At 40.8% G+C, this 21,356-nt stretch overlaps 1 protein-coding gene across 2 annotated transcripts; it reads left to right on the forward strand.

Annotated features, from left to right (window-relative positions):
* The first annotated feature begins 697 nt into the window (after positions 1–697).
* Positions 698–21,235, forward strand: btbd7 (BTB (POZ) domain containing 7). Of its 2 annotated transcripts, none has more exons than XM_041971554.1 (11): positions 698–1,035; positions 6,626–6,853; positions 8,843–9,985; positions 14,190–14,398; positions 15,590–15,665; positions 16,106–16,266; positions 16,379–16,522; positions 16,838–17,027; positions 17,220–17,398; positions 17,515–17,919; positions 18,070–21,235. In XM_041971554.1, exons 2-11 carry the CDS (start codon positions 6,772–6,774, stop codon positions 18,844–18,846), a joined length of 3,366 nt encoding a protein of 1,121 aa, XP_041827488.1. In that variant the 5' UTR covers positions 698–1,035; positions 6,626–6,771; the 3' UTR covers positions 18,847–21,235. The 2 variants fall into 2 exon arrangements, with proteins under 2 accessions (XP_041827488.1, XP_041827489.1); XM_041971555.1 differs by lacking the exon at positions 698–1,035 and adding an exon at positions 5,011–5,055.
* The last annotated feature ends 121 nt before the right edge of the window (positions 21,236–21,356 follow it).

The raw sequence follows: 21,356 nt of genomic DNA on the forward strand, positions 1-21,356 counted from the left end.
CCAAACATCACTTTTTCATGTCACTTTATTTCACTTTAATTTTATTTTCATGATTTATATTTGTTTCCTGTATTTTTATTGTTGATTTTATACTGCTGAGTCCTCAAATTTCCTCTGGGATCTCAAAGTATCTATCTATCTATCTATCTATCTATCTATCATCGACTTTTTTGTGTTTATAACATTTAGAAATGTAAAGATTATATTCTGATGTACATAAAAGCTCCTTTTCCATATTCACTCAAATTTCTCAGCTGAAAAACTTGAAAAAAGGCAGAGAAAAGATAATTGGCACTTTTCTATCACAATGTCTACCGCCACCAAAGAATCGCTAGAGGGCGCTCGCAAATGAATTATTGCACAACCTGCTCTGAGTACTGACGGGTCTCTTAACCAGTCAGCTTACGACTGAGAAATTGTCAAGTTGACGAAAGTTACGGAAACGAGGTTGTTTTTACTTCAAACGTTAAGGGGACATGAGGTTTCTGGACCATTTTAGATTGAATTGGTGTTATATTCTTTCTCAACAGGGCAATACCTAGATATTTTTTCTAATTAAAATATCCAGCAGCTGATTTAAAAGTAACGTGATGTTCGTGCAACATAAAGACAAATTTATACGTCAAAACTTTTATTATGAAAGTCATCAACAGGAACTCAGATCGTATTTAAGCTAAATTGAAATCAGTAGCTTTGGGATAGGCCATAATAACCACCCAACAAGGCGTTGTGCTACTATGGGGGGAATACCGAACCGAACCGAGAGTAAATACGGTTTTGTTTTAGTTTATGGTCAAGATACAGGCTGAAAATTCACCGGAATGTCGATGCAAGTGGAAATGACGGAATATTGAGGATTTAATGTGGATGTTGACGTCGACCCGTGCGTAATGAGCAGAGTTGGAAAAAGAAGGTGTTGAGCTGCATTTTTTTCTTCTTCTTCTTCCTCTGCCACAGACAAGTTTGATCAGAGTACTGTCGAAACTACGAGGTGATACGAAGGAAAATAATGGCTACAAAGCTCTTCACTTTCCGGTAAGTATCTTTTGAATGCTTGCTTTTCAACAGTTGCTTCGCATACAGCTCGAAGTAAATTTCCGTTTCCGAGAGGTAAAGTCAAAGCGACACAGAGATAGCTTACCCTAGCCTCTGAGGATATGCTACTAATTACAGGGCTGTGGTGATTCTGGCTGGGCTGTCGCAGAATATTTGGACCTACCTTCCCATTTTTGTCAGTCGGAAGAAATTATCCACTCAATTTCTTTCCTCTTAGAAGCACTTTTAACCTATGCTGCTGTTAAGCAGCGATAGCCCACCGGTAGCCTAAAGAGCAACAATAGCTCCGTGATAATGATAGGCTAACAAAGCCTTTACAAATTATTGATTTTCTTTGTACACGGGTCACGGAAAAGAATTACCTCTTTCTATTTGGCAAGGCGAGATCGTTGGAAAAGTTGAGAATGAAAGTAGATTTTCACTTTGCTGGTCGACCTACATGTTGCTGGTTATTTTCTATGTCAAAGAGTTGCTGACAGGCAAGAATAAATTCTCTCATTGCAATCTGCATGTGTAATAATGTTTTCATGCTGTGTAAAAGTCGTGATATGGCTTGCAGTAATAAAATCATAACCAAGGTGTTTTTGGTGATTAGTAACTGCTGCAGATATTTGAGTATTAATTTTGCCTTGTGAGGGCATCTTTTTTCATACTGAATTATTAATCCATCTAAATAATCCTTTTGCAAAGCTATCTATGCAAAGCGATTTCTCTAAATGTATGAGATGCAAGTTGGTGTCACTAAATCTTTAAGTGGTGAGGAGCCATATGCAGTCTGTGATAATCCTGTAATCTCCTGAAATTGTGGGTACACTCAGCAGTCCACCCAGCCCTAAAAAAAGGTCACCAGTGAGTGCTTGTCTGTCTTATCTTTTTTAAATGATGCTCCTCAGCACATAGGTTTCTCATTTTTACCAGGTTAAGTATTTAAGGGCTCCAGTGATGTATAATGACTTATAATTATCAGAGTGACATGCTTTGGAGTCCATGCCTGGCAACATAGACTGTGAACTTGCAAAAACTTGCTACAGAATAACCAAGTTAGTTGGACCTTGGCCTAGATGCTGTTTACACTGGCCAGTTGGATGAAGAGCACAACAGCAGCATTGATACCCCACTTAAAATAAGCATTCATTGTTTCCTGAGTGGTCATTCATTGTCTGAAGATCAACTGCCAGGCTGCGTTTGTGTAGTCATTTAACTGGACTATCTTTTCTGTATAGAAAATATATGTCTTGTACCTTGTCAGTTGCATTAACACCTACAGCTTGACATTTATCTGTTCAGTCTTTACCCCATTAGGTGTCATTCATTTTCTGCCAAAGGTCTAAGACAAGACAACATGGTACTGCTGTTGATGAAACAATGTAGGTGGTTGGTTTGTGCATCGTGGCCTACAGAGCAAAATATAATCAGTTGACAACATAGTCAGTGAAATGTCAAATATGCAACGCCACAGTTTATATTGTTAGATGACACAGGCTAATCCAGAGACTGCTCACCATGAGTCATCATTGTGGAGTCTTTTGTTTGTTCCATCTGCTTCTGTCATTTCAGTGTGTTGTCTGCTTTCTAAGCTGCTCAAATTCCTTTTTGTTTCATCTATCTTTCTTGGCAGAGTCTGTAATCGACTGAAAAAGCTGATGGAATACTGATATACCTGATTGGCAAAAATACTGTCGAAATAAGCAACCTGTCCCTCCAGTTATTATTTTAGAGTGCACATTTATTCTGCCTATTTTTCCACCTTGGATCTATCATAGCATAGGATATATGGTGTGGTCAATAGCACTGAAGGGTGATTTTTATTTTTATTTTTATTTTTTTTGTGCAATAGCTCTGGTTTCTGCACATTGCTGCACCTCTTTTTATGACCCTTTTTAGAGCACCCTTGATCATATCAAATATCCCTGGAGTCAAACTGTCTATAATTACTCCCTATTTTTGTACAGCTGGCTTAGCAAAGCACATAATGGCCAACTCTCCCCACTGGTCATGTAACAGGTTTTGGGGCATTTAAATAGTTCATTCTTTTCATCCAAGGCCATATCGTTCTTTTATTTTCCTGTGTGAGTCAGGAGAGTAAACATTGCGATCATTGTGGATGGCGTTTAAAACATAGAGGTAATGGACAAATAAAAGCCCCTTCTAAAAACATGTCATTGAAGAGCTGGGTATATGAGCTTTAAAAGAATGCTGTGTTAAGCTGAAGTGTACTTGCAGACAGGAAAGTGTTTTGAAGAAATATTTCATTCTGGAGTTTGATATGGACACTGGCTTTGAGATTGCTCTTCTTCGGGAAATTAGTTTTTATGCTATAAAGCCTAAAAAAAGACATCCATCTGGCCATAATTTTGCTCATAGAGTTCACAGTGAAGATAGAAAAAAAGTATATATCATCTGCCACATTGCACAGAGATTCTCTACCTAGAGTTTGGATGCTGAAATCTTATCAAGCCATACTTGGATAACATTTCAAGTTGCTTTGATGGATGAGTTTTGGTGCTAATAATAAAAAGCTGCACTTTAGTGATAAAAACTTGCATCCGAAACTTAGATTTCATGCAGGAAAAGAGCCCTACATACCTACGCCTTTCATTTTTCTCCAGCCATGATGAGGAAATCCACATAAATGATTGATAATGTGCCCTGTAAGTCATTTGAATAATACATCGGCCTGGTCCTTTTTGCCAAGCATCTCTGTGTGGTGAAATTCATTTGTAGGCTTTGCTTCTGTTTTGCAAATCCTTGAAGTAGCAGATTTTAAGAGAAAAACTTAAATTGTAGAGAAATTGTAGAGATGTACAGCAAGGTGAGCAGTTTGAAAGGGGGCATATGTCTGTGTGTGGATGTGTGTGCACAGAGACATAGGTGGGGGGAGGGAGTGTCTCCTGTCACCTCTCATTATGGACGCATAGTCCAGCTTGGCCGGCGTCTGCCTTCCCTGTCTGTGGCGCTGGCCTCCTCTGCTCAACAGAGCAGCTCACTGTTTGTGTCTAAACTGCAGAAAAGTGTCTTAATGTTTGGCTTCAGAGAGATTATGACAGAGATGTTTCTTATTGAATGGGTATGACTCAGGTCTCAAGGAAAATTACTGTCCTAAATTATGTTTTTGGAATTCTACACTGCAGCTAAAGTTAAATTTGGTCTGCCTTGCTGTGAAGTCACTATATTATTCAACTGATGTGTTGATTACTTTATTTTATTCTGTTTCTGCTTTCTCCTTTGAGGACCTCCACCACCAGTGCTGCCTTTTGTAAACAAGACAGGATTTATCTCAAGGGCTTCTTCCTCTCTCCTGCATATTCAAATTCAATTTCTAATTTTGTCTAAATGAATTCCCTGTGAAGACAGCGCTTATTTAAAGTAGTCTGATGAAATAAAGATTAACCAACATTTTTATTGTAGTTTTTCCTGTGTGGCTGCTGTTGAATGTGGGTGTGGAGAGGGAGGCAATGGTTTCTTATTGAACCCATGGGGAGGTTGAGGAGTGCTGCTCTAGAAGGGCAGACAGTGATTTATTAGTATGGTAGGCAGGAAAAACTAGGAGGCTGAGATAAAACAGATCTCCAATCAGTACAGTTTTCATTCTGTTCTTACAGAGAAAATAGACAATGCATGTAGCCTTTTTTTTATTTTATTGAGTCTCTTAAAGGTCCACACTGATCATTTCATTTCCAGGTCTTAATATTATTTATAAAAGGTCATCTTTATACAAAGCTAACTAATGTCTAAGTGCCTTGGGTAATTGAAAGGCTGTCCTTCTGCTTTGGAAAATAGCCCACATGCTTGTGATTTTCAGCCTAGTTGTTTGACTACATGAAACCAGTTATACTCAGTTTGCCATTATTAGCATGATTAGTTTGACAGTATGCTTAGTTAATAAGGTGTCCTGTTTTCTTTGAAACCATAGCCAAAGTGAACATACAAAGAGAGAGAGAGAGTAGGAAGACTACAGAGAACCTCGGCTGTAGCTGCAGCTGACAAGAATGGATTATGGTAATAACTATATGGAGCCATTTAAAGTAGCTCACTTTTTCTGTATCTCGAACACAGCCTTTGATTTTTAGTAATATTCTCGTCACCCCACTGTTCAAATCATCAACATCTAATCAGAGATCCTGTCCTGTAGAATTACTGTTACATTAAGGAAATTATTTACATAAGCCTCTGTCAAGACTGATTTTATTTGATCACGATATAAAAGATTTTATTAAAGGTCTTTCATAATGGCAATCATCAGGGAGCCATCTAGCTTTTTTATATCACCCTTGTTAAAGTTTTCTATAGTTTTTGTTAAACTTAGTCATTTAAATAATTCAAATGTTTAAGTAAATATTTAGTTTAAAAGGTGAGCAACATAATGTTCCAGTCCTTCTTAGCTTTTTTGGACCGCAAGCCCCATAATGTCCTAATACAATGACAAATATAAAGAAAAGAAGGGGAAAAAGGAGGTGATGCCTAAATCTGACATTTTACTTAAGTGTATAAAGATTTTCTTTTTTTTTTATAAATCCCAGCTTGTTATGATGCTGGGATTAACGCTCAGGCTAAGTCATAAACATTATTTTGGATTCACAAGGAGATATTATGGTTTTATTATGGTTATGGGTTTCTGAAAGCTGTAACTATGGGAGCTTGCTTGTGTTTGGGCTTAAACACGACCTCAGGACATTGACTGCTGAGTCCCCTGTGTCCCTAGGATACCAAAATGACCACTGTATTGAACTGTATACTAAAACAGTGAACATGATGGAGAGATTGAATGCAAACATATGCTGTCCTTCAAAGATGTTACATTAACAGGGCTGATTCCCTCTAGCAGTGGAAGACAGTGTAGCTGTATGGCAGTACTTAGTCTGACTGTACTGGCATGAACTTCATAAAGCGGTTAGTTTTCACAAGGACCTTGAGATACTGTAGAAATATGAATGAGACTGTTGTACTAAGCTCTTTCCTGTAGTTGATATGATTGAAATGTTTAATCTGTTTTCTCAAAAATACTGATTATCTAATTCCTGCTTCAGTACAAACTAAACTAGATAGACCTCCATGTTTATTTGCCTGTAAATGCTTTAACTACTAATATGAACAAGATGGATAAAAAGGATTATGATGTGTCTGGCCTTAGCTCCTTGTGAAAACCACACTACATCTGCATTAGATTTGTAGTTGACTGCCAATCAGTTTCCTGAGGGGAGGAAGAGGAAGTCTCTGTTGACTGAAGTCCCTGTTGAAGATTGCAGATAAAAACCTGGACACATACTCTTCAGATGAACACTCCTTAAAATTAAACTTCACTGTTTTTTTAAAGGGTGTAAAACAGCTAAGAGCGCGATTATTTATCATTACACTAAAATCAGTGTGGCTGATTGGATGTGATAGATGGTAATTGATGTTTCTCTCTTTAGCCTCCTTAACACCGATGCCTCATTCATTATCTTTTACTGAGTCCATACAGTCCAAATTCATCATGTTGTAACCCCTGTAAGGTGCTGGTCAGCAACGTTTAAAATCTTATTACCTGTCTTTTTTTTCTTTGTGTACTCTTTCATCTTTCCTCCTCCAGACATGGCAGAATGGGCCTGGGGCTCTGAGGATGCTTCAGAGGATCCATGCCCGACCCACTACTGAGGACTGAAAGGAATACATAGTCTGAGCAGAATGACTCAGCAAGAGGGGGGACCCCCATGTAGCAAGTGAAGAGACGTGAGGATGGGTGCCAATGGATCCAGCTATCCACATTCATGCTCCCCACGCATAGGGGGAAATTCACAGGCACAGCAGACTTTTATAGGTAAGTGCATTTTAAAGATAGTTGCTCAGATAAGTTTCTACTTTACGAAGCAGCTTTATCATTGTCTGGGAAACTTTGAAGGTGTGATCAGGTAAATAAAGACCAAAAAGTCAGCTTGAATTCTATTGTATTTTCAGTCAGTTTATAGTGAAATGTGTTGAAGTGTTGGTCAAAATTAAAAAAAATTTTCAGTCTCTGTCAAAGTTGTTGTCATGAACCTAATTCAGTATCCACTTGTGCAATAACTGCATACTAATGAGGGTCTAGCATGGACAAGTTACACTTTAAATTACATTAACCAGCTTCCATGGCAACTAATGGTGCAAGAGGGTCGTATTTCTGCTTATAAGAGCTCTTGAACAGGAACACTGACTCATATAATTGACACAAATGTATTAAAAAGCTTTACCATGCACTTTTTTTCTCTGCCTTATGGACTCAGTGTATCATGAAAAGCAGATGAGTAAATGTGCTTGTTTTCAGATGTCTTTAATCATTCATCAGTTATTGTTTTTATCAGTGCAAATGTATGTTGTTGCCATGATTTGTGTCTCTGTGCATATTGATTACAGTCTTTCAATAAGTCTTCCCAGAACAAAAAAAATGTTTATTTCAGTTTCAGAATGACTTGGGTTTTAGGTTTTTGTGGACTATTACTTCAAAGTGAAAGTACTGTTAAAGCCAAATTATCCCAGAAGCTCCTGGGACCTCTGGTTTCCTCTGAGCTGTGGAGCTGCTCAGTTGAGCTGGTCTGGGCGATCGATGGTTTAAAGTGTTAGAATGATTACTATGTGGGTCACACTAATGGATGCTGAGAATATTAGACAGAGGATCTCCTTGGCAAAGCGTCCTCTGACGTACAAGTCCGGTATTTCAAGCCAAATATAACTGCCATTTAGTGTAATTGATTGGGCTTAAATATGTGAAGTGACTTAAGTTCATAGAGTACAACCTAGAAAAAAACTTATAATTGGTTTGAAGTCCAATATGAAACATGGTTTATTGTAAAACAGAAGAAAATGTTTTGGTTTTTTTTTCTTTCTTTGTTGTTTAAGAAGATTTGAGTGCTTGACTAGATTTGGAGGGATGTGTGTTTTGCTCAACAGAGCTGGACACATCACATTTGGTGGCATAGACAACTGTTTTTAGCTGTCTAACCTGTAATAGTAAACTCGTGTTTGGTTTGAGTAATTCATCTCTCTCCTGAAAGCATTTTTTATTTTTAATAGCTTTAAAAAAAAAACTAGAAAACAACAGATTTTATTAAATGTTTAAAAAGGAAAGGAAACACTTTGAGCAGAATCACATCAACATTTAAAATGAAATTTTAATTTAAAAAAAATTGTATTCATGTCAAAAGTTAAGATTCCTCTCTACCTTTTTTGATATAGTCTTTATTTATATGTTTGTATAATTCAAACTTTCCAATATCTCAACACAGGTAGACTACTAAGCAAAGTACTATCTGAAAATAAAGCTGTTATCTATAAAGGAGAGAAAGCTGTAAAAAGAAAAGATATCAGTGCTTCCAGCATAAAAGTTTGGCTGACCAACATCTTATTAAGATGTAGGAGTTTAGGGAAACTGTGGAAAACAGCAAAAATCTTTCTGGCAAAACATGTCTGCAGGGAAGAAAATAAACATTACTGCATTTTATTTCCAATGCAAAGAAGCTACAGGAATGTTTAACTGATAAAAAAGATAGGGCTGCACAGTGAAACAGGCTGCAGTAATGCAAGGGCAAGGTCTTTGTGGGAGTGACATAGTTTCATAGCCTGTGGCCGTTTCAAAATTGATGTGCACAAGCACCTGAAAACACAGAAAAAAAACTATTAACAGTTCTGTGGAAGGGAGGGTAACTTTGCAGGGAGGTCATTCATGTACATACCAAATTTTTTTATTATGAAGAAATGAACAATCTTTTTTTCTTCTTCTTCTTCGTCTTCTTCTTCTTCTTATTTAAGCCAACTTGCTTATTTTGTATTCCAGGGACCTCATCCTACTCTCAGCAGGGATATGGCTGGGAGTCGAAGCTGTATAGCCTGGAGCACGGCCATGAGCGTCCCACGGACAGGAAAAAGAAGAGTCTTGGTCTGGCAACTCTCAAACGGAGGTTCATCAAAAGGAGGAAGTCCAGCCGCTCAGCAGATCATGCGCGACAGATGCGTGAGCTTTTGTCAGGATGGGACGTTCGTGACACAAACGCACTGGTCGAGGAATATGAGGGAACAGCAGCCCTCAAGGAGCTGAGCTTCCAGGCCAGCCTGGCTCGTGCAGAGGCACCCAGCTTGCAGCGGGATCTGGCTGCCCTCTACCAGCACAAGTACTGCACTGATGTAGACCTCATCTTCCAAAGTACCTGCTTCCCAGCTCACAGGGCCATTTTGGCTGCTCGCTGCCCCTTTTTCAAGACATTGCTTTCCTCATCCCCTGGTTATGGAGCAGAGGTTCTCATGGACATTGAGACAGCTGGCATCGATGTTCCCATGTTTTCTGCCCTCCTTCATTACTTGTACACTGGGGAGTTTGGGGTGGGTGGAGCAGAGGACACAAGGCTGCAAAATGTGGATGTACTAGTTCAGTTAAGTGAGGAGTTTGGTACACCTAACTCCCTGGAGGCAGATATGAAGGGCTTGTTTGACTACATGTGCTACTATGACGCTCTGCTCAGCTTCTCCTCAGACTCTGAGATGATAGAGAGCTGTAATGAGAGAGGGGCTGTGGCTGCAGCACCAGCAGCGGGCTTAGGAGGCAGCGGGGCCCCAGGGACCCCAGACGAGGACCTCAGAGCACACAAGGCTATTCTCTCAGCACGCTCCCCTTTCTTTAGGAACCTTTTGCAGAGACGTATTCGCACAGGAGAGGAAATGACGGAGCGCACGTTGCAGACACCCACCCGAATAGTCTTGGATGAGTCCATCATCCCACGAAAATATGTGCAGGTCATTCTCCACTGCATGTACACAGATGTAGTTGAGCTAGGGCTGGTGCTCCGTGGCAGCCCCTCAGCTGGTAGCCTCGGTGAGGTGCAAGCCCTTGTTTCAGGGGGCCGTGGTGCCAGCACACGTACTGAGGAGGCCATGGAGCTGTACCATATCGCTTTATTCTTGGAGTTCAACATGCTGGCTCAAGGTAAGTCCATAACTGCACACTCTTTTATATCTTGGTTAAAATAATATTACATTTTAGGCAAAGTTGATTTTACTGGACCATTATTTTGTCATGTTCTAAAAAATTTTTTTAAATTGTGATATGAGTAAACATCATAGTCACTTCTAATGTTTTGATAAATTTGTAGAATTTGTTGTACCGTCCAGCTCTACTTTTTGAGCAGTGTGCTGCACAATTTTTAGTGGTTTCATTCCTTTATAATTCCTTCCTTCCTGTTCACTGACTACACAAGTCTCGGTGCTGCCAAGGTCTCAACCACAAATTGCTTAAAACCCTCAACACTGACTGTGATAATGTAGTGAAACAGCCTTGATCATGAATTTCAAAGCCAATTTGCCTGTCCAGTTTGTCATAATTATAGTGTCTGTTTCTATGGACTGCGAGCTGTGGTGTGTGATTTTAATGCCTTGCAAGACTCAAACCTACTATAATCTCTCCTTTTCTGCATTCATTTAACTGTCTTATGTTCTGTGCCTTGATATTTTCCCTTAATATAGCTGTACAGGTCAGACTTGAGTTAATCAGTGTTGCTGACTGTGATGAGTATGAGTACCATGGCTGGCAGGAACATATTTATATAAGCTAGAGGGGTTGTATGTGTCTTGAGGAGCAGACGGCTTACTGTCTGGTACAAACAGTGCATCTGAGACTCTGTCAACACTTACTTGCTGGTCTATCTTTGTCTCAGATTACACTTTTTGACTGTTGCCGTTGTTTCAGAGTAACTCCCGTAACGTGCCAAAGGTTAACACCATTCTTTGACTTCAGCCTGCTTTTTTTGTGACCTGCAAATTCTCTAAAGGGACAAGTCTGAGCAATATGCAGATTAAAACTCATCAAAAAACAAAGTTGACTCATATTTGCAATGTGGAGTACTTGAAGCAGTTTGTTTCTTCTTCATTCACCTGTAGTTCAAATGGCTGGCCTATTGTGGCTTTGCAAATCTAAAGATCAATTATTTGTGCACACAGTAGTTCTTAGTGTATTATCTGTTATTACACCCCAAATCCATAACTCATATGGTTTTAGGGGGTTAGTTTTCAGATGGTAATAAGAGATGCATTAAATGATTTTTGCAGAGAGTTCCATTGCTTTGTGCTGTGTAAGGAAATCCAACATGTTCAGTTAAAAACATCAATATACAGTTACGTTTACTGTATTACAGATGCATTTATTGCTTTGTTCTGACACCAAACAGCCCTCTGCAGTTGTTTCTTGTGCTTTGTGTATTTTATCCAATTCTCTGTGAATAACAAGCTTCAACTGAGACACATCACATACTTGGATGTTTTAGTCCCTGTATTTTTGTCATGACCAATAATAATGATGCATAAAATCTTTTCAAAGCACAGGATCCATCCAGTGTAGCTGCTACATTTACTGCATTGACAGAATAGTTGAAAATCAATTGACTTTATAAGATTTGTGAAGTGATCTGGATATCACTGAGCATGAATACCATCCACACAACTGATTAGAAACCACCTCTCACACTCAAGCATAGGGTGTCACTCTCAGGGTCATTATGGTCACTTAGACTTGCGTGTAGGCAAATGATGTCATCCCCACACACCATCACCTCCTCACCCCTCCCACCCGCTCTCCACAAGCTCCCACTCTAGGGTATTTTTATCCCATCTGCTCTGTTTCCTTCTGTTCTGCTTAGATCAAATAAGTTCCCATGAAACCTCAGTGTGGAATGCAGTGAGATAGTTGAGGCTGACCTGGTGGTATTGTGTTAGTCTTTTTGTCTGTTCTGTAAATTCCCTTCTTTTTGGGATCCTTTTTTTTCTTCAATTCAAGTCATGTAAACTCCAAATGTCAAGTCATCCTGCCTATTGTTAGTAAACTGAAACTAGAATTTTGTCCATCTTCTGCTTCAAACATCAGTAACTACCAGGTCTGTTTAGGAGTCGGCAGAGAAGCTTATGTCAGGGGGTTTCATGTGGAAAAAGCCCTCTAATCAGTCAGTCTACGTCCTTATGTGCTTCTTTACAGCTTCTCTCTGGTGATATGAGTTTCTGGCCATGAGGGTTGTGGTAGAGCATATTAATTCTCAAGACATGCATCCCTTTATGACTACAGCTCACTCCAATGATAGCCAGTATTAAAAGCCTTATTAATTTTTTAAGTGCGCGGTAGAGCTAGTGTGGTTTATGTGGTCTCTTCTCTCCCTCCATGCCGGCTGCCTGACCAGTGCTTTCAGTGCCCTATCTTGTTATTTGATTGTGTCCATTGAAGTCTCAGTCCTTGGGTAATCACCAGGCATGATTTACATATACAGCTTTGTTTACATGCCATTGAGTGCAGCTGATGTTTTAAGTGGCTTTAGAAACTGTGCTGCATAAACAGAGACCCCCCCCCAAAAAATGCAATCAAAATACCCCCATCCCCCAACCCCACACACACACACACACACACACACACACACACACACACACACACACACACACACACACACACGCACACACACAAGGTTTTAAGCTTACTGTTGCTGTTCTCTTGATATTCTTGTCAGCCTGTTAAGCTCCTGCAAATTTGGTGTACCACCTGTGGAGCAAAAGGAAAGAGAGTTACTATTGGATATAATGCTAATACTTATCTCCATCAAAAGTGCTGTTTTAAAAGACTGTCACTGTGATTTCTAATAGGCTAACAGACAGCAGAGCTGATTGCTTTCCAGTGCCACTGGCCCTTAATGGGGAATTGCCTGCTTCTGTGGGGGGTAGCACTCTTTTCTGCTTTCAGATGAGGGCAAAGATACAAAGGTGAAAGACTGGAATCAGTTGAAACACTTTCTAGACGACAGAGCACATGAACCAGTGATAGACGAGGAGAGACAGATGTTGGGAGTTGATTCCATTTTCATTCTGTTTATGGCAGATATAAAAGGTTAAGTGTATGGACTACATTTCAGGTTCATTTGTCTTCTTAATGATGCAGGATTTCCTTCCTCAAACACTGGTGGTCCTGGCTTTGTATTCCTCCAGCTTGTCATGGCAAATGAAGATGGTCAAAGAAAGACGTGCATATAAGTGTGCATTCATGTGTGTGATGCATCTGTTTAGTAAAATATTATTTGTGTTTTGCTCTTAAAAATGTGTGCATATTGCTGGGATGGACATAAAGCTTTCAAATTCAATGGCATCACTTGGGGCGTCACTCTCATGTCTGGTGTCCAATTACCCAGGGTGTATGTTCAAAGTAATGGTTTGGGGCTGGAAGGGAAGCTTAGATTTTCTTTTTTAAGATAAGGTTTTCCCAGAGGAGCAATGCTACTGGCTCAGCCATGAGCTGATGGACAGGGTGGCCTGGAATGAGGAACTTGGTAAGCTTGTATTTCAGTTCAAAGTAGCACTTACTGATCATGACTTTATAGCTATTGATTTCTGTTTTGCATTAGACCTTAACTATCCAGGAATAACTTTTCCAAAGAGTCACTGAATCCTGGGTTTGTTAGGTACTGACATAAACGTGCCTGACCAAAGTAGTAGAATATTAATCTGAATGGATGTTGGGGAGTTTAATTCTGCTTAAATGGATCCCTTTTAAGAGTTAGTGTTGCTTTGAGTGCCAGTGTTGGCTGGATTTGCAAAGCATAGTTCTTTCTTGAATGACTTGAGCAGCAGGTACGTAATTCTCGAAGCCCTCTGTGGCTTTTTAATGCATTTTTGATTTATGCACACAAGTGTGTACACACTTGCAAGTGTGTGTGCTGGCACACTGGCAGCACGTTTCCTCAGGCTGCTGTGTTTACTTAACACGGTGAAGGGAAGGCAGCTTGAGACTGAAACACATCAAGGTATCAAAGGCATTTCTGTGGGCTGGTGTGTTGCAGCGTAAAGCCACTGCCTGCTGTTCTGGTATGCGCTCTGATTTAGGAAGCGCAGCATGGTGGATGTGGGGGCTACTAGATGGAGACTCCCTGGGTCAGTGAAAAAGACTCACAACTATTAATGGTTTACCGGTGGCACAAGAATTATATTGTGTATTTTGATATTTACTGGTCAAATCATTATGGTTTGTTTTTATTGTGGTTTGTGTTAAATTCTACATTTCTTGGTTTTGTATTGGCTTTTTCTATTTTTTTTTTTTATTCCCCCATTGAGTGACTGCACTGAATGCCAGGGTGTAAGTTGCTTGTCTGTCTTATTTACCCTCACAGGATGTGAAGACATTGTTGTGGAAAGCTTGTCTCTGGACTCTCTTGTACCTATTCTGAAGTGGAGTTCCCAGCCCTACGGCTCTAAGTGGGTCCACAGGCAGGCCATGCATTTCCTCTGCGAGGAGTTCAGTCAGGTCGTCTCCTCTGATGTTCTCTACGAGCTCAACAAAGAACACCTTCTCAGCGCAATACAGTCTGACTATCTACAGGTAAGGAAGCACCGTCTGTTAGTTTGTCATCGTCTGTGACACCTCAAAATTTCAATCCCTAAGATTTCCTCGATGCGCAAATGTAGACAGAATTGCAGAATTTTACATTAAAAATGGAATTGGTTGTGAAATGTGGAATATCTTGGAATGGTGTGATGTGCTTTCCAGGGTGTGAGCCAAATGAACAAGAAAAGCAAGACGAGTGAAACATAATTCTGAGCGCTACAGCTTCCTGTCTGTGTGACATCACCTCCATTGTCAGGGCTCAAGTCTCCCCCAGAAAGTCAGTGACAACTAGGAGACCAATAGAAACAGCAAAGTTATCCAAGAAATAAAGAAAGGTGGTCTTAGGTGTCTATAGAAAAAAATGGAAAAGCTGCTCCCATTTTTGTTGAATTGTTACAAACTAGGAGAGGCATATTATAAAAAAAAATGAGAGCACCCTCTCTCAAGCTCAGACTCCAAGTGTTTGAGCTGCAGCTGGAGTCTGTCCTGGTCCGTGAAAAAAACCTCAGTCCGTGTTGATAAAACTACTTGTGGAAGAGACTGTCGCGTATTTAAAATAACAATTTTTTTAAAAAAAAAAAGAGAAAAAAGGATGTTTATAGTGCTAAGCTGAGAAAACATGGAATTTGAGAAAACAAGTTAAACGGAATTTGGGGGGGAAAAAAACCTGATTTCAAAGCGCCCTAACCATGTGGGCAGTTTCAGTAATGGGTACCCAACTTGTTCACAGTGACAACTTGGTGAAAAATCTGCATACATAAACATATGCTTTTACACTAGTCTCAGTGCCATACTGACACACTGTGCTTATGTTTGGCATGTACACACATGCATGCTGACTCTTCAGAGTTGACAGAGACAGTTCCCTGGAGGGAAATGCCTTCAAGCTGAGAACCTAATCAAAGCTGAGTTGTCATCTGTACTGCCAACTGACTCAGGCAACTGATCAGATGTTGGAGGTGAAGTGCTGTAATCCAACGGCACAAACAAACCAGCCAGGCCTGAGCTTTGCTGGGATGCAGCCTGAACATGTTGCATTTTCACATTATCCTCATTTAACAGCTTCCCAGTTCTGTTCTCTGCAACATCTACCCTTGGCCTAATAATAATTCTGTGTCTGTCTTTCTCTCTGTCCTATATCTTTGTCTCCATCTCTATCTCTCTGTGCCTTGGTTTCATTCACAGGCGAGTGAACAGGACATTCTCAAGTATGTTGTTAAGTGGGGTGAGCAGCAGCTTATTAAGAGGATGGCAGACAGGGGTAAGATAATACATTCTATAATTACCCTCTCAGCAGCCCCCCCTAATTGCTCTGAGGAAATTGCCCACTTACCAGAGCCCCCAAATACACTTAAAAGAAAAAAGAATTAGCTAACTTAACCTTAAAAATGACATTAATGAAAAAGTGGCTTCATACTCATTAGTCATGTCATTGTGTGCCCTTACCTAATGATAAATATGGTCAAGGGTATTAGTCATGATATTGCAAGGGTCAGCAACCTACTTCAGATTAACTATGCTGCAGGCTTTGGCATATTTATCTACAACTTGTTGAACTGAACTTGTCCAACTATGTGAAAATTTGCCCAGAGGTTACAGACTTAATAGAGTTAAAAGCATAATCAGAGTTGCATAAATAATCCTGGTCATCAGTGTTATATTAAAATGCTGCCATTGGCTGTTCCTGTCCTTGTTAATCAGAGCCCAACCTGTTGAGCGGGACAGCCCACAGTGTTAACAAGAGGGGAGTGAAAAGGAGAGATCTGGATGTGGAAGAGCTAAAGGAGATCTTGTCTCCCCTCCTGCCCTTCATCCGGACTGAGCACATCTTGCCTCCCAACAGTGACGTCCTCGCCGACGCAGTCAGTACTCCCTCTTTTCCTCTTTTCACCTGTTGTGTTTGTACGAGTGTGTGAGAGTCACTGTGACCTTCACAGGCTGAGCATTGATCCACGTTGTTCACACTGTTCACAGCTTAAGAGGGGTTTGATAAGCACTCCACCTTCAGACATGCTGCCCACAGCCGAGGGGGGGAAAGCCAATGCCTGGTTACGCCAGAAGAACGCGGGCATTTATGTGCGTCCTCGCCTATTCTCTCCTTATGTGGAGGAAGCTAAGGTGAGGCTCACTTAACAAAGAGCACAGACATCTTCCAACAATCTATGTCCAGTTGCTGCAATGCATTTAGTGTTTAACAATGTCTTCCATTTCATGACTGAAATTGGTTTCATGCCCACTTGCAAATTTTTCTAAGAACTTAAAGACCTAAGCAGGACCATGAACATTATTGAATGTATCCTTAGACCAGAGAGGGTCATTATTAAATGAAGTGTCAGTCAAGTGGAACAAATTAGCTGAATGTACTCCGTGTCCTTCAGCTGCACATAGATTTTTTTCTTGTCCTTTTTTTCTTTTTTTTTTACATGTCTCCAGTCTGTGCTTGATGAAATGATGGTGGAGCAGACAGACTTGGTGCGTTTACGACTAGTGCGCATGTCCAACGTCCCAGACACACTCTACATGGTGAACAATGCTGTGCCCCAGTGCTGTCATATGATCAACCACCAGCAAATGGCAGTCAACTCAAGCACAGCTCCTTCAGTTGTGGCTAATGAAATCCCAGGTGGGAGAGTCTTAAACAGTGCTACAAATTTGGTGTGTGAAGTTATGGTAAACCATAAACAAAGTGGACAAATTGCTGAAGTTTTTTTAAAATATTATAAAGCTGAGTTGCTGTTGTGCAGCAGTAACAATGATTACTACTAAGCTGTTACAGTAAAACAATAAAAAGATGTGGATTCTATGTCTTTTTCAGTTCCTTCGCTGTCTGTAGTAAAATATATGATCCGGAGGCTGCATGAACTGAGACACACAGAGCAGGTCCAGAGAGCTTATGCCCTCAACTGTGGTGAGGGAGCCACAGTCAGCTATGAGCTACAGCTGCGGGTGCTAAGAGAGTTTGGTCTGGCAGATGGAGCCACTGAGCTACTTCAGGTAAATGAGGATGGGACAAGAGAAGACACAGATGGCCATCAGCAGACTCATACCTTTTTAAAAGAAAAAAAAAATATTTTATTTTTATTTATTTTTTTTATTTTATTTTTTTTCAGAACCCATACAAGTTCTTTCCAGATGAGCGGTTTGGAGATGAGAGTCCAATTCTGGCCCTGCGCCAGGTGGGTCGTTGTCGGGTAAACAGCAGTCCAGCCATGGATAGCATGTTCACAGAGCTGGAAGGGGTGGCAGGCTTCCACCCACCCCTACCTCCTCCACCTCCCCCATACCACCCCCCTGCCACACCCAGTCATGCTCAGCTCAAGGGTGCCTGGCGACCTCGTGTGCCCTTGCCGACTCCGACCAGATCCTTCTCCTATCCCTGTAACCGCACTCTGATCCAGCGCCATGCAGCCACTAAGCATGGCAGCTCAGAGTACTCCTCTGTACCCAGGCCCCAGCCCCCAGACTGCACCAACCCTCAGGCTATGGGCCGAACTTTGCTTTCAGACCAGCAAGCGGTGAGTTAATGTGATAGACTTAAAATACCTCTTGTACTACATTATCATTATTTTTTACATACATGCACATCTTGTTTCATGTCTCTCGTCTTGGAAAATAATTACCATGTCAGACAGATGGTTACTGTATCCGTTCTGGGTTTTTTGCAGATGACCATGGAGCCTGTTATGAGAGAGTTCATGCCTGACATTGCGCTCGGCGTATCAGTCATGTCCCTGAGGGAGCAGCACATGGCAGAGATGGATAGAGAAGGCCCTCACAGCCCCATGGGTCCATCAGGCCACCACCTGCCCCATGGACCCTGCCCCTCTGCTCATCTAAGCCATGGTCATGGTCCTGGACTTAGCCACTCTTGCAAAAGACACGCTCCCGAACCTAAACTGGAGGCTCAAGCTGAGTTTCCTGACCTATATGATTTCTCCTGTCGACCTGCAACCCCCACCTCCTCTCATCCTTTGCCCTCCTTTGCAGGACCTGATCTCTACAGCCACAGCTGCAACCAATCAGGCTCCTATCCTCCCCCTTATGTTTCGGATTCTCAGCCCCAGGGCCACACGCAGGGACGTACAGCCTCTGATCCTCTACGGCTGGATGTCCTCAGTATAAAGTCTCAAAGACACGATGGAGTTCTTGCCAGCCCTTCTGGGGCCCAACCTAGGATGGGACTTATCCCTAAGGGACGATCAAATGAGACAGACCTGACTCATGGATTAGGCCATTTACGGTCCCCAAGTGGAAATATGGACAGCTATGAAGAGAGGCACATAGGACCTAGAGATGCCCCAGAAGAAATGGTTCTGGCTGGAGAATCATCTAGGACAGGGCCTCACCAACAGCCTCACAGAAACAATGTCAGTGAGGAGCTCGTCAGAGACCGCAGGTCACCCAGCAAACCTGACTACCCTTATAAGAAATCTGCACTTTAACCCCAGTGAAAGACCAAGGGGTTGAGTTAAGAAAAGGGAAAACATGATGAGTGGCTGCTTATCAAAGAGGATGGCAAAGCACTAAATGTGTGCCTGAGAAAAGGGGTTGTAGATGGTTGCTATTTATAGACTGTCCTTTTGTCCTACCTCTATCACACTGTGCTATCCATCACAGAGTCAAGAGTTAGAGATATTGGTTAGCTGTGGATCCAAGTCTGCTTAGTCCTGCTGGTTTAGAGGATTTCTGGGAATCTTCTGTGATGGAGTAATCTCTTGACTTTAAGAAAGAGGTTGAATATTCCGTGTGAATTCTGCAAGAGGAGGTCAAAATATTATTACAGCTCAGTTATGAATTGATAGTTAAACAGACTTTTTTTATTTGGCCCTGTTGTCTCTTGCCGAGAAAAGGACAATAGCATAAGAATATCAGTTTACACATTTGAACAGTGGCACAACCTGAGGCAAAGTATTATGATAAAGTCATGAAAATCGTATGTAAATATGTCAGGCTGTATCCTTTCCTACCATGACTTGTATTGCCATTTCTTTGTTCATTTCCAAAATGACCCACCTGACTAGTTTTCCCCCTCCGAGTCCTGGTTTTGCACTGCTGATGAGTGATGGGCTGAGACCTTGTCACACAATGCAGGAATTAGATCTGACAGGAAATAGGTCATCAGAGCTCATCATTCTCCCGTAACTGAGTCTGATAATGGTGTCAGGCGTTAACTATCACATCCTTTCTTTCTAACAGAGGCAGTAGCCTGCCATTTTCTGCTGGGTGGGGTGGGTGGATTTCATTGCTGTCTCACATGTTGACTGATACACAGCAATCAAACAGATTGCTAGGGATTTGTTGCTCTGGCAGCTGGAGCAAAAGTGTGTGTGTGCCTGTTATGTCTATGTGCAAGTATAACTTTAATACACACAGGTGTTAAGACAATCTCAGTACTGTAACACTCCCATCTTTGGTCAGGTTGGGTTGTACATATCAGAGTTTGAGGTCATTAACCTGTCTTTGGCACAGAGTGCAGTGCTCCATGTATTCCCTTTTGCTTTGTTTACCATCAAGTAATCAGATCTAAAGCCTTAACAAGTGCTTAGAATATTCAGTTTTACCTACTTCATTCAGTGAAGTACAATATCATTGTCTTGCAGCCCTTTTTATTTACTTGACTCTTCTTTTCTCTAGACATTCACTGCATTTTTCCCGGTTGATAGTGGTGGATTTCACTGAATTCCAATGCTAAAACAATGTGTATACATCAAGCCTCTATTCCCCCTTCACAGGAAACTGTGGATATGCATAGGCAGTGTTTATATTGTTAAATACACCGTTAAGAGACCCTTTGCAGCTGTAGCTCCACAGCCCTGCATTATAAGCCTGTTACAGCTTGTAAAAAAACCTCACATTCAAGTATATCATTGCACTGTAGGAGCCATATGTTTATTAGCTGGAGGGAAAAAGAACAAATGACTCGATCAAAAGAAAACCTATTTTGAAGAAAAGTTGGCGAATGCTGGCTCATATCTCCAATGGAAATTGTATATAATGAATTCCACACATTCTGATATTTTAACAGTTCCTATCATATTTTAGTGGTTGTTGAAGGTCTGTGTTTTTACTGTTGTGGACAACACTGTGTACTTGTCTTTGTCATGAAATCTCACCAAGAATATGTAGTTAATAACCTCAAGATTGTCGCAGAATCTTTTTTTTTTTCTTCAATGTTATGCATTCAGAGCGTTGTTCAATATAGTCGTTGATGTGGATTACCATGTTGGTAGAAAAGCTCCCCCCTTATTTTTTTTTATTTTAAATGCAACAGGAAAATGTAGATATGTTTTCTGCTTTGTAGTGATGGGATTGCCAAGCAGGAAAATCATTTTTCCATCTAAGTTGCTTCATGGGGAAAAAATGCAAATCTCCAGATTCTTCCCCATGTAATTGTTTTTCTTTTTTTTCCCCCCTCTCTCTCTCTCAATGGAACATCGTCCTGGAAGAAGTCCTTGTTTTTCTTTTTGCTGTAGAGGAGTCAGTGCCTTCCCCTGCCTGCGGCTGGGCTTTTATTGGAGAAGTGACTTTGATGTCTATGCAAGCTCTTTTCTACCAGCTTACCAGCCTGCATCAAGTAGTTCCTTAAAATCTCATGTAGCTCGTTTTGTGTACAGTGTTATTTAGCACCTTTTTGAGACTGAACCATCTGAAATGTGTGATTGCTTGTGCTGAATTGTAACAGGTACCTTGTACTTGTATCATAGAAACCGTTTGTAGATTGATGTTACGTTGCATTTAGTTTCACTGAATCTATTTTTCTACTGTCGCCTCAAAAGGTGCATAACAGTGGTCAACTTGGGCATCCTCAAAATAAACTGTTTGATATTGTTATTACTGTTTGACATTGATTTCTTAGTTGAGGTTGTTTACTGATTGGATCATTTTATTTGGAACATCTGTATTCACATAAGTGATCTTTTGCATTGCTTTAAAATAAAAAATCTGGTACATT

This window comes from Melanotaenia boesemani, chromosome 20 (genome assembly GCF_017639745.1).
Source record: "Melanotaenia boesemani isolate fMelBoe1 chromosome 20, fMelBoe1.pri, whole genome shotgun sequence".
NCBI lineage: Eukaryota > Metazoa > Chordata > Actinopteri > Atheriniformes > Melanotaeniidae > Melanotaenia > Melanotaenia boesemani.

What these genes read in the sequence shown, in the direction of transcription:
- btbd7 (XM_041971554.1), top strand. Translation starts at nt 6,772, where the DNA reads ATGGGTGCCAATGGATCCAGCTATCCACATTCATGCTCCCCACGCATA. An exon ending in TAAGAGGATGGCAGACAGGG is followed by an intron (nt 15,666 to 16,105) that starts GTAAGATAATAC and finishes CTTGTTAATCAG; the next exon opens with AGCCCAACCTGTTGAGCGGG. An exon ending in TGCTTTCAGACCAGCAAGCG is followed by an intron (nt 17,920 to 18,069) that starts GTGAGTTAATGT and finishes GGTTTTTTGCAG; the next exon opens with ATGACCATGGAGCCTGTTAT.